The 14,214-nt window shown below is 36.6% G+C and overlaps 1 protein-coding gene and 1 pseudogene across 1 annotated transcript; both read right to left on the bottom strand.

Annotated features, from left to right (window-relative positions):
* Positions 1 to 3,942: 3,942 nt before the first annotated feature.
* Positions 3,943 to 6,274, bottom strand: LOC139969278 (uncharacterized; annotated as a pseudogene).
* A 33-nt stretch (positions 6,275 to 6,307) lies between these two features.
* LOC139969069 (alpha-N-acetylneuraminate alpha-2,8-sialyltransferase ST8SIA3-like) lies at positions 6,308 to 10,968 on the bottom strand. The gene is made up of 5 exons (XM_071973826.1): positions 10,680 to 10,968; positions 10,313 to 10,461; positions 9,536 to 9,683; positions 6,727 to 6,833; positions 6,308 to 6,397 (listed from the first exon to the last, which is right to left on the bottom strand). The coding sequence occupies exons 1-5, from the start codon at positions 10,830 to 10,832 to the stop codon at positions 6,394 to 6,396; spliced, it is 561 nt and encodes a 186-aa protein (XP_071829927.1). The 5' UTR covers positions 10,833 to 10,968; the 3' UTR covers positions 6,308 to 6,393.
* Positions 10,969 to 14,214: the final 3,246 nt, after the last annotated feature.

Raw genomic sequence — 14,214 nt, 5'->3', positions numbered from 1 at the left:
ATAGGGAAAGTATGTAAGAATCAACTTTTTTCCCTAGAAAGTATATATACATATCTATCGCGTTATATAGGGATCATCAACAACTAAGGACTGGATACAACTCAGTTGGTAGAGTTGTACAGTTTTGGTCATAAGATATAGCATGATATATTATAACATAATATGATTTATTATAAATCTTAAATGTGATAGTTGATAACTGACCAAATCGTATACCTTACAGAATTTGAGTCGGAGCGCCTACTACCAATTTGATTATTCTGCTTTGTTCGAAGTGAAGTAATGGTTGCTTTTGCACTTTTAAATGTTTATATAATATACATCCCGTTGTATTGATATCTTAAACAACTAAGGATTGGATATAACTCAGGTGGTAGAGGGAAGGACTTGTTATTCTACGAGGTCGTTGGTTCAAATCACGTTCTAGTCTAACCTTTACTGTTTAAAGATGAAAAAAATCTTGTTAAATAAAAAGACATGTTATAAATCTGAAATGTGATAGTTCATAACTGACCAAATCAAACCCTATGAGTTTTGCGTTATAGCACATAGCTTTACTTTATTAATTTTTCTGTTTTGCTCAAAGTGAATCAATGTTTGTTAAATACTTTGAAGAGTTTGTACATCGCTATACTACAGGGTCACAAGAGTTTTACTTAAACAGTAAACGTGAAGACCTAGCGACCCACGAAAGTACAATCTATCTTAATTGGATGGACTTCTACACATTTCCCGTTGTGAATTTTTCTAGTCTTCCTTTATTCACATTTTCCATTGTGAATTTTTATAACACCAAGAAGATGTAGCTGCACGAGAATTGAAAACTCTATGTTCATCGCATGGGGTTCCTTCCATGCGTTTTCGAGCTTTTCAAAGTAATGATACGAAACATTGTAAGGAGAAATATCGTCAAATGCTCTTGGAAATGGCCAAAATCCATAAAGGTGCGTTTCATTACAGCGACTTAATGCATCACTGGTGTAGTAGAAACCTTTGAAAAAGGAAAATATTAAATTCATTAATAAAGATGTTAAACTTGCTTCTGTGAATTAATTTCAAAACAAGTCGAGACAGTGACTGTATGAGCTGTGTAGATAGAATACGCTACGATAACATGTTACCTAGTGTGTATTTATAATTCAAAGAATGGAAAGAGCACTTAGGCTAGCCTATATCAGTAGGCAGAAGTAAAACAGACACAAATAAGAGAGAGAGGGAGCGAGAGAACGTGAAGGGTATCGCTACGTGAAACAACATCCTAAACAGTGGCGTTCAAGGGGGAGGGGTGGGGGAAGGCTACACCTCCGATCATAAGCCGTTGTTAAATGGTTCAGTCGGGGGACGTTTGCATTCAGCATTAAGAATTCACCCTCACACAGAGTATTGATTATCAACAACCATAAAAGCCTAATAAGGTTTTCAGTATTTTTAGCTAGGAGAACATGATTCAATATGTGTTGGAAAGATTTAAAAATTATAAATATTTGTAACATAAAAAAAAAACATATATATATTTTCAGTTTCTGGTCTTAGGATTTCACCAATAGGTTTACTGAACAATTCCTTTTTCTTCAATGTTTTCCTTTCATTGCCTTTTCATCTAATTGATCTAATGGTATAGTATTGTGATGTCGTGAGGCTCCCAGATTATTAGTTGAGTTTTGCAACCAGTGGCTGTATATAATACAAACAGTTAGCACGTTTCTACACATTTTTGATAAGTACCAGTTGGGATGGGGCAACTGGGGAAAGGGTAGACCTTGGGGGGGGGGGGTGGCAATCGCTGAAAATCCTGTGCAATTCAAGATTAAGGGTAACCACGGGCGCAGCCACATGCACGTCCCCGAAATAATTCTCCTACACACTGGCAGACAAAATATTACAATAATTCCTGGTGTTAAGTACATAAATACACAACATATAAAATATGTAGAACCTTATTAGTCGAAACACATTTTGCCGAACATAGCACTTTTTGCCTTTACTCCATTTCCCCCAAATTTCTTAAAGGGTAAGGATAATTCCTCCCTTTAGACCCCTTCCCTGTACTTTTTAACACCAAAGCCCCCCCCCCCCCCCCAGTACAATAGTGGTGGTCTATAGTCTGATCGTTTATTATCGTTTGTTACTAAGGGAATCTTCCTCATCGCACCTAACTTGTTGATGCAAAGGCATATTTCACACGTTGGCTTTTCACAAACGAAATAGCACATAACAGTAACAAGATTATATTATGCAAGTTATATTTCCACTGACATGGGCAATTAAGTACGTTCTCCATAGCTAAACTTTATCATTGCCAAGCACTAAACACATGATGACAAGTTGACTTTGGACAATCACATTTAATACTTTATATGCTTGTCAAATCATTTATAATTTAGGTGATGCGCCAAAATATCATTAAATTAAGTAATGGGTGCTTTATGTCTGCACACCTAAATGACTTTTTACATGATTTTTAACTTCATATATTTACTGCTGCTATTTACAATTCCACCTTAAACTCCGAGAACAATCACTGTCTCAACATATAGAATATGAAATTGTAAGCTTTCCTACTTTGCGAAATGTCAATCTTAAATTGCTTATTTGCTAATACAAAAGTCGAGTGTAACGTTTTTAAGTTTTCAAAAGTATTTAGTCTGTTCTTCTTGTGAAACCTTACCTGTGGAAAGGTAATTGTTCTTTCCACGTCGAATCCAATAGTCTTGAAAGTACTTAAAGTGATTCGGATGAGCTAGCACAAATACGCTTTCTTTGATGTTATAGCCGCTGATTGCTTTCATACACATGTCTAAGGTAGAACTGCGACTGAAACACGCTCCCCACAGATATCCGTGATACTGCTGCATATCCGATACAAACTTCTTCAGATAGGACTGTTTTGCAATTCCTTTGTATCTGAAAGAGATATAAAGCTAACGACTTAAAGCAGACGCAAATCTAACCATTATTAGTCTTTATTTTTGTTTCACATATATATATATATATGTATATATATATATATATATATATATATATATATATTTATATATATATATATATATATATATATATATATATATATATATATATATATATATATATATATATATATATATATATATATATATATATATATATATATATATATATATATATATATATATATATATATATGGTCAATTCCACGGTTACACACGTTACATTTTTGAAGACTTTGGCTCACAAATGGTATGTTAGCTCCACCATTCATTAATTTGAATGACTGCTCTCTATGCATTGATAGGTTAACAAATGTACCTGAACATTGGCGAAAACACAATTTGATTATCTTGTTTCTTGTAGGATATAGGTACATGAAAGTGTCGGTTACGTTTCATTTGAAAATCACCCCAACGCCAAATATAAACTTCATTCAAAAAGTGTCCTCATACTGGATATATTTGAAGAAAGTGAATACATGTTTTTGGAGCTTAGGTGGTGATACAAATACTGAACACAATCAAAATCACATCTGGTTTCCCGTCTCGGTGAAAATGAGGCATTCACCGGTTACTCACGTTACGGTTACTCACATTACAGTTTGTCCACCTATACAATACATAGAGAATCAGAGTCCGTGAGGAACTTGCTGCTGAATAATGACTAGGAAACACCCATATATCAGTGAAATTGACATTTTAAACCAGTGCAATTCAATGATATTACAATCTAAAAGAGATATATACCATGTCCTTTTGAGATAATGCAAGAATCATATCTTCACAAATCGGCAGCAAATTTACCCAGATCTAATACTCAGGGAACTTAATGTCTCTGGGGGAAGTAACAGGCCAACTGAACAACAACCATGAAACAATAAGACATTGGTGACATATGTTCAACATATACAACTCGATTGAACATTGAGTAACGTTTGGAAGATGCTTTCTCTTCGAGAGTTGATTCATTCAGTCTTCAAAAGGCGACAGAAAATTTGAAGTGCCCACGGTTATTGGCCAAGGTTGGTGCATCAAGTTTGGTGATGAGTTTCTCCCTGAGATAGAATATCTTGTCTCTTGGGTTTGGCCATTTCCATTTGGCCCCAGCTGGCTGGATCACTGACACTTGTACGTCGTTCTGGTCCCCCTTTGCTTCTATTACACCGGCGTACAATACCCCTTCGTATTCAACGGCATACCAGTCACCGAGTTCTATACCAGCATTGCCACTCCCTGAGCAGGTTGCATTTTCTGTGGCCTCCCCATCTCCATGGGGGCTTTTCCTTTCAGCAGAACTGTTGCCATCATCTGTAATGTTGAAGAAGATGACATCTTTGTTCTGTACCTGCAAGTGATGTTATCTGGCCATTCCAACGATTTGCTTGGCATTCTCAAAAACAGATTTCAGACCGAGGTCGCTATTTCTCGCCTCAATTTCAGCTTGTGGCATCAGTAGGGCTTCCACCTTGGGCATCCCAGTGGCTGCTCTCACAAAGCTTTCCGCATTAGTAACGAGTGCCTTCTGAGATTTGACTTGGCTCCATACATGACGCTTCACTGCTCCAGCAATCCCATCCACAGGACCCTTCCCATGAGAAGTACTGAAGAAGTTCCACCGAATCTCAAGATTGTGCTTTTCTTGAAGGCGGATAATAGCAGCAGCGAATCTGCTCTTAAATTGTGAAGCCGGATCATCCGACCAGACGGATACAGACTTCAAGGCTTGGGGTAGGCCATCAAGAACTTTGTCCACATATGCCACAACTGTATCCTTGGAGTGGACCCGGCTGTCTGATGCAACAACACTGGAATGGAGGGAACCGGAGTGCCACACTGCTACTGTGAACAGGCTCACCTGTCGTTGGTTCCAGTGGGCACTCTGGATTTCATCTTGAGATACACATGTGTAGTTCTCAGAGAAGTCTATTTGGATAAGGGCCTCGGTAGGATTGAAGGAAGTGGATCCAGCCTTTTCCCGTTCCAGGTTGTAGGATGCAGCCTGGTGTCTCTTGATGAAGCAGTGCTGGACAAACTGGGGAATCAGACTGCAGATGTACCCTGCTAATTCAACAGTGGTGCCTTCCTCAACAATTTTTGTGAGCCTGTTGTCTTCTCCACTCTTTCACACATACCATGTCGCAGCTCCCTGATCAATATCGAAGTTCTTCATGAACCCGGCGCCATTCTTACAGTGGTCACACCCGTTGAACCAACATTCCCTTGTTGGATTTTGGCAGAGAAGCTTGGCAGGTAGGTCATGGGAGTATGCAGGAAATTCTGGAGAAGCATCGTGTTAACTATTTACAGCATACATAAAGTTCTCATGATATCTGCACATGCATACGTTATGTGGTAGCTTGTTGCTTAACAGGACATGTTTTGGACGCAATTCGGCAAATTTGCTCTTGCCGACCTTGTTCTTGGGATAGGCCTCCCGGAATAGGGCGAACGTTCCATGATGGATGACGTCAAATGTCTCATTTGCTTCTTTATTTTGCCCCCTTCTTTTGGCCAGATGTTGTTCACATCCTGCCGACTGATGTCATCTCGCTGATAAAACTGCTGGATAACTTCAACAGTTTCATCGCTGAGACCTCTCGGGTTAGTGGTTGTTGGCGTAGCAGCAGTTGTTGTAGTCGATGGGTGAATGTCGTCGCCTAGCTCAGACCTTCAGAGATTACGACAAACAGCTTTCCGGCAATGTGGTGTTTCGGGCAAATTATGGTTATCAGATTTCCACTTGTTAAAAAAAGTTGTTTTTTTTCGGTTACTCACGTTACATCAGTGATTGAGGCCTGAAAAATTTCTGTTCTGAAGTTGACATGAAGGAATATTGAAATGTTTTTTTTCTGTCATAACACAGTCAACAGGAGTATCTATCATAACACATAATAAAACTACTCAATACTATCTGATGAGTATTATATAGGATGGAATGGAATGTATGATGCATTTTCAGGATTATTTTGAGTTCTCATCCTCCTTGATTATCTGAGCCATGTATTCCAAATTTGAGTGTTCGAATAAAATTGCTTACCTATTCCACAAACTTAGATATATATACTACAACATTAGAATGATTGCAGGTTGAAAATTGACACTTCTTATTTTTAGGCCATGTCCCCTCCATCACGGAATTGCCCACATGTATATATATATATATATATATATATATATATATATATATATATATATATATAATGATAATAATAAAAGCATATTATCAGACATTCTCTTTACACATGCTTCAACAATGGTGGCTTACCGTTAATGATGTACACACCGGCATAATATAAATGTTGTAACATTGATAGATAACTGCACAATCGATATGAACTAACCTTTTTCGAAAGATGCTTGGGTTAAAAGAGGTAAGGTTACTTTTAGTTCCTGCATCAGCTGCAAAAGGTTTCAAGGGTGCAGCGTTTCACCTGCAGAATTTTAAAAAGAGAATATTTCAAATGCCGTTGAAATTCATGATGAGGCTATTATTTGACAATTAAGTGGTGACAGAAGAAGAATTCGTAGTGATTTACAGCTTTTGAATGTGAGATTCCACATATACATGTGAATTTACGTAAGTCAATTCAATAAGCACAATCAGCGCACTTTCTAAATGTCCCTGCTTTCTTTACCATGCATGCTCCGCCAAGAAAACAACACAGAGTAGTTGCTCCAATATGTCTCAAATTTATCTTTCCCCTCTTTACTGCAATACGATTTGTTATCCAAAATAAATATTACTCTCATGTCAACTGACCTATAAACAAACTCAGCTTCGTCTATATGCCTTCCGCAATTAGAGTGTAGGAGAGAACCACTGTTGCCCACCACACTGCACCGGTTTAGCCTATTAAACGTAGAGTTCTGTATATAAAAAGAAATGAACAATAAGAACATAATGTTGACACATTAAATGCTTAATACGTGAATGGGAGATGCACTGTCCCTTTAATGTGTTGTGTCAATCTCAATGCCAAGTAAAATAGGTAATTGTTAAGAGAAAAACCGAGATTGAGACTGAACGTGATGAATTGTTAAATAAATATAAAGCAGTTTTGATTGAATCATCAAACCAATACCGGCGGTCTATATATTGTATGTTACACACCTACCGTAAACATAGACAAGTGCAAAATATAACAACAGCTGCCCTTCATTTACTATGAAGTAAGAACTAATATCAAATTTAAATTGATGTGTATGGACGCTTGTTATATACATCAGTAAACTTATTTATATATATTACTCGTACAAATAGCGAAATATCTATATATATTTTACCGTTTCATCACGCCCACTCGACTCCAGACGATTCTTGTTTGTATATGCCCGTAAAATATCAACAAAGTATGTTTAAACTCTTCTCAAAAATCAAATTAAATGTATTAATTGCGTTAATATCATTATAATAGTGCAATGTTGTTGCAGCTATGATAACGAGTTTGTACACATTGCTAGTTAGAAGTCTGAACAATCGATTTTACATTCCGTTAATAGTGGTTTAGAGAACACCTGGAAAATTTTGGCTGCATTCCATTTACCTTCCTCAATCCCAATAGACAAGTCTGATCTATTGTTTTTCTTATCGTGAGATATTCTCATCAATTGGTAGGCCTACGTATTTTAAACGTAGTATTAATCAATCCTGCAGTCTCAAAACAAGGCTTTCATTACATTACCAGTGGTTTTTGTGAGGGGGTGGGTGGGTGCTATGGCACCCATCTACAATCATCAGTCGAGGGAGAATGATTCGGTCACTGATAACTATGTAGTAAATAACACACATCAAGGGAAGGGGGAAAATACAGACAGGAACTACTCAATTATGAGATATAAATGATGTTGGAACGGAAGGTGATCAAGTACGTTATGCGATTTCCATATACGTCTTTTACGACGTGGAGGAGCATTTTGTCAAAGGAACTCAAAGAGTCATTCAACAACTGTCGGTTCAGCCGCTCGTGGCTCAGTCTTGCTAGATCCTCCAGATCTCTTTGCGGTTTCGCCTTTCTCTGATAAAAATTGATCTGACAGTGTGAGATTTGGATTTTACAATGAACGACTAGACTGACTACCAGTGATGTCTTCTTGAGATACAAAAGAACAGTACCACACTCAGAGTAGTATACGTTGCCTGAAAAATTAAAGTACTACGGACACCTAGCCAATTTGTCCCATATTCGGTACATATGTTGTGTGTAATAATATCATTCAAAATTTGTTGAAAGTTTATGAAAAGCTCATTTCATTGACAAGATATACACTTTTGTAGTTTTTATAAATCTGGGAAACTCATTATGTGCAATCTATGACGTGGTGCTTTGCGCTCATTAAAATTTCATATTTTGGCCCTAATTAGCCTATAGTTAACCCCTCATTGCAAGCCCAAATATATCATTTGAATAATGTGGTGTTCCTCTTTTCAAAGAAGACAAATTATCACAAAACCGGCCGAGGCCACGAAACTGTGTTCAGTGTCCTTGAAACGAAGGTTGTGAAATCAATGTAATAACATAACAGATAATTAGGCAGTAATCCGATTTACATCATTAATGTGCATAATTAGCTAAATATTTCATTGTAAATAAAACTAAAAATTAAGAAAAGACTTGTAAAATGGTCAATCTTTGATGGGTTTTGATGGGAGTTACAGCTCCTTTCAGGATTTCTAATGCCTGTTAGAGTGATTAGAACAATGTTGTTCATAGGTGTCCCTAGACCTTTACGCGTCCGGATTTAGTCAAAACGGACCCACTGGAGGGAGTTTGTTAGCATGTTTTCAGTCACCATCAGTCTTTTGCATGTTTCAGGAAGATTTCGCATGGAGAGCTGGCAGATGAGTTGGAGTTGAACTGGGTTTTTCTGAGAATATCACACATGTTCGTGAGCGTCTAGTGTTGTTTTCATTATTTACCAATTCCAATACAGGCTGAGTCCATATTTGCCCATAAGATGTTAGTGAACTCTCTTTTTGTTCGTAACAACAGTATAGCAGTAGAGAATAGTTTCGGGAGATTTTATGTTTGTCCATATAAGTATCCGACTTAAACACGAGCTCTCGTTTCCTTTTGTCAATTTGCTTTAGAACTAAACTTCGATCATAAATTTCTTGTTTCCTTCGCTTTACATCATCGTATCTGTTTCACATGGTATTTACATGCACAGAGCAAAAGTTGTCCATAGAGTATCTACACCTATGTTCACATACAATCATACAAGTTGGTGAGTCTTGAAGTGAATGATCCGCAAGCCTGGGCTGGTGAATGAGGTCAAACATAGGAAGATGATGATTCCATGTTGTTAAATGAACCAAGGACAGCACCGACCATGTAGATGCTGACACACGTCCCTGAAAAATTATGTCATATACTCTAATGTTACAGTGGTACCTACCTGTAGATTCGACGTGACAGGCAAAGCAGGAGCAAACCAAAAAATTGAAGAGGCGCGTGCTGATTTATAATTAGTTAGAAAACGAAAATGCTAGGGTTGAGGATTTTCGTTTTCCAGAAATAAAAACCCATATCATCAGAACAGTTGTTTCGTTGTATTTATTGTTTTCCTACCTTTGGTAACAATTCATAAAATTTGGATGACACATTCCAGAGGCCTTTCCAACTGACATAAGGTAATTTTGATCCGATCGAAGAATTTTCTTTAGTAACAAACAATAGATTAGTTATATTTGTTCCCAACTCCTGGTGAATTTCTTCCCTATATGCAAAAAGGAAAACAAAATGTTTCCTGTCTGTAAAACATTATAATTTGTATCATTGTATTTTTCTTCAATGGTGTTTAATAAATATAAAGGACCACCCACAACAGCGTTGAATAATCATTGAGGCATATATAAGGTTAAGAGTTGAGGAGAATTATTCACGATCATGCTATAGAATTACAGGTAACTGAATGAAAACTTTTCGAATATTCCACCTGGCAATATCACATTACCCACCTGCTTGTCTAAGAGGAACTATGGATCATTGAAAAAAGGTCATGTTAATCATTGATGCTGGTTAAATGCACAAGCCACTAAACATATCTTTGTCCTTTATTACACCATAACTGTGAGCCTCATTTTGACTTCATATGTCTGCATATGTCAGTTGAACAGCAGATAGACAGATCCGGTCTGCATAATGATTTACCCAGAACGAAATGGGCATATAATATGTGCATAGGTTGAAACAGGAAAAGCTTATCGTGTGAATGTACAAGTCTACTGTTGTGATGGAATATGTGAACTGAATGAAGAAAACCATCGGCAAATGTTCCGCCACCATTTACATCATTCACTTAGTAACATATCATAGTTTGCACGCTTATATATGTAGGCTACTTACCTCAGTCTTTCAATGCTTTTTACGTTGAATTTGTGTTCACGTTGTAACAATTTTCCATACAGAAACAATTTCTCGTTCTGCTCATCAAAAATAGCAGTTTGGTTGGAGATATTACTGTGATGAAATTGATAGAAATGCTCAGTTTTGAGCTGCAACAAAAGGATTGTTGATATTGTGATTACGTTTTTGCGTGTGCCTACTAACTATTCAAAACTCTTCTTCACAGGGCCTTGAGGCCTAGGCCTCTGCTCTAAACATGAATCGGTGATGTAATTGTAGCATAATTATCATTAATGAATATATAACAGATTTCGTTCAAATCTAGCGTTTACACATAGACGGCGCTATCATATAATGATGGATTTACCATATTGTAAAGATGTTCCTTTGGTATGTTGATGTTGCCTGTACACTCGTGTTCCTTGTGTTGACACTGTCTATTCGTTATTCGCCTTGAATTGTCAATGTATATCGTCGCACATAGTACTCGGTGTACCACCAACCAACGGTTACAGTACATACAAAGCACAGAATAATTCCTAGACGTTCAATGCGACAATGTCGTCCCATGTTGATGTAATTCTGTTTAGAAATGGTCATACGAACTCAAACATGATCACGATAAATGTGTGTGAATTTTGTTGGTGCTCGATGACTCATAAAGTACGGAAGTTCGGAAGATCCACTGAAGAAAATTAATGTTCAGAATGCGAGGACTTGAGGTAATTGACACCAAAGTATTGTAGGCCTGTTGTTAAAAACAATATATTGATGATGTAGCTATATGATATGTGGTTCAATTGCATTCGACGACATAACAATACATGATTTAAGAATAAATATGCTAACAGTTTGGGATTTGACCTTGCGAAACTTGTTATGCTCAAGATCGGTATGGCTGTACGAAACGCAAACAGAACAGTTGATTGAGTTACTGGTTGAAGTTACAAATGCACGATCGGGAGGAAAATACAAAGAATACAGATACTACGGTGAAATAGGTTGTTAAAGAGAAGCAGGCATGTACAGTATTATTCAGTCAACGAGAGTGTCGAAAAATGGCCAAAATCATATTTCCATCCAGCGAACATGAAAAATAATTCCGCAGAAGATTCTTGAATACCTAAAACACAATTCCAAGATGTTATTCTAAGTTTTTCATACTCTAATAGGGACACGTACAGATGTTTTCCGTTCGCATGAAATTGTGAGGGTATCAGGCAAGTGTATACCAAATGACGGCGATCAACTACATCGTAGAAAAATGTGCATATTCAACATATATGTCATCATATAAAACCACAATTAATTAATGAAATTTTGAGGGTATCAGGCAAGCGAACCAAATGGCGGCGATCAACTACGTCGTAGAAAAATGTGCATATTCAACACATATGTCATCATATAAGGCTATAATTAACGAATACGTATTACATTAGAGATACTTGGCATCACACATAGGTTCACGTTCTTGACCAGGGATGGGTTTTGCAGACTGCTTATATCATTATTTGGGCGATTAAGGCCTTGATGCAGGTTATATAAAGGCTTGGATACAGGTACATCTAAAGGATCTGCCTTCCTACAAATATGTAGACATGTTCAGGGACAGAGGCATGGAAGGTGAGGAGCGGTGGGTGGGGAGGGTTGGGGATAATGGGGATGAGACGTTGCACAAAACAAAAGAAAACTTGTCTCTATCTATAGAGGAAATTGTCAATGATGATGGTTTTGGAAGTTTTGTAAGTTCCTTGATAAAGTGCTTGTCTAGCATTCAGTAGCCCCAATAAAGACTAAGCAGATCAGTAAAGACAACAGAAATGCTTGAAAGTAATATTTCACTATAAAATACGTTATCTATTGAAACTGCTGCTAAGAAGAAAAACATAAAGATCATGATAGAAGCAATAACAACAATTTCATGAACATCAATATGATTTTATCTAATGAATGATAAATATGGTTACGTAAGAAAGCCCTAGTCAAAACACAGTAACATCAGGGCAAACAAAAAACAATTTAAAACTATAATCATCTTAACAAGCAGACTGATGTGTTTTACTAAACACAGAGAGAAACAAGTGGAATAGCATCTTACCAATGGGTCAAAATATCACTATTCAATCTTCATCAACAAAAGAAAACTATTGTCATATATTTTACAGAGAGAATTTGTAGGAATATGACTGTATGATTTTGTAAAAAGAATATCAGCTGAAAGCAAAAGAATGATTAAATGAATGAATACAAAATGATGTCATGCAGAAAGCATTTGCAGGTACGCCAAAATGAGATTTATAAGATATCAAAGCAACTCTAAAGAAACAATTGAAATTACAAAATAAATTTGTCTCGTGAAACTCCCTCTTAAGACTGGACCATATTCAGTGGCGAGTTAGATGGCAGCATGGTTTCTGAATATAAGATTTCACATAAACTAGTATGAAATTTACAGAACGACTTGAAGAACTGCATATCAGGAAATGAAAGGTGACGTTGGTAGACGACTAGAAATGGTCCTGTCAACATGGTTTCAATGAAAAGGAAGGACTAACAATTAGGAAATGAAAAACACATATAGAGAGTGGCAAGCTAAAATAACATCAAACCTTATGTATCAGAAAAAAAACAACATTTCAAGTAAGCAATGCACGCCAGAATTTTTTTTTAGTATAAACTGCCTATTACAGCAACCCGTAGTGTCACATAATTCATTTAGTTTTTCATAATTCTGACTTTGTTTTTGTTTGTCTGACATTTTTGGGGGGACATTTTTTTTTTAATCATTTCATTTGTTTCACGTAGCGATACCATTCACGTTCTCTCGCCCCCCCCCCCCCCCTCTCTCTTATTAGTGTCTGCTTTACTTCTGCCTACTGATATAGGCTAGCCTAAGTGCTCTTTCCATTCTTTGAATTATAAATACATACTAGGTAACATGTAATCGTAGCGTATTCATCTACACAGCTCAGACAGTCATATCACTGTCTGGACTAGTTTTGAAATTAAATTACATAGCAATTTAAATTTCTTTATTAATTAATCAAATTCATATTTTCCTTTTTCAAAGGTTTCTACTACACCAGTGATGCATTAAGTCGCTGTAATGAAACGCACCTTTATGGATTTTGGCCATTTCCAAGAGCATTTGACGATATTTCTCCTTACAATGTTTCGTATCATTACTTTGAAAAGCTCGAAAACGCATGGAAGGAACCCCATGCGATGAACATAGAGTTTTCAATTCTCGTGCAGCTTCATCTTCTTGGTGTTATAAAGATTCACAATGGAAAATGTGAATAAAGGAAGACTATGAGGACTAACACCGTGAAATATTTATAAAAGGAAGACAAGAAAGATACACAATGGAAAATTAGTTTCTTCATCTCTGTTAATCTAATACAAACATGTGTGCGTATGTGTGTGTGTACGGGAAATGTGTAGAAGTCCATCCAATTGAGATAGATTGTAGTTTCGTGGGTCGCTAGGTCTTCACGTTTACTGTTTAAGTAAAACTCATGTTTCCCTGCAGTAGAGCGATGTACACACTCTTCAAAGTATTTAACAAACATTGTTTCACTTTGAGCACAACAGGAAAAAACAAACTAAAGCTAAGTGCAGAGGGTTTGATTTGGTGGTCAGTTATGAACCATCACATTTCAGATTTATAATGTATTTTTATTTAACAAGATTTTGTTTTCATCTCATAGGAAAATATAGTTGATTGTTACATTCTTCCCCTATACTAACCCTATCTAATGAGATTAAAGGAAGGTGTTTTTGTTTGCTTTTGTTTTGGCTATATTTATTCTTTATCAAATAGACTGGACCCAGTTTCAACCTAAATATATATAAACCTATATATATATACAAACCTATATCCAATTGTATGCATCTCTTCC

The sequence above is a fragment of the Apostichopus japonicus genome, chromosome 6 (assembly GCF_037975245.1).
Source record: "Apostichopus japonicus isolate 1M-3 chromosome 6, ASM3797524v1, whole genome shotgun sequence".
Lineage (NCBI taxonomy): Eukaryota > Metazoa > Echinodermata > Holothuroidea > Aspidochirotida > Stichopodidae > Apostichopus > Apostichopus japonicus.
Note: the sequence above shows the minus strand (reverse complement) of the source record. Positions and strands in the feature narration are given on the sequence as shown.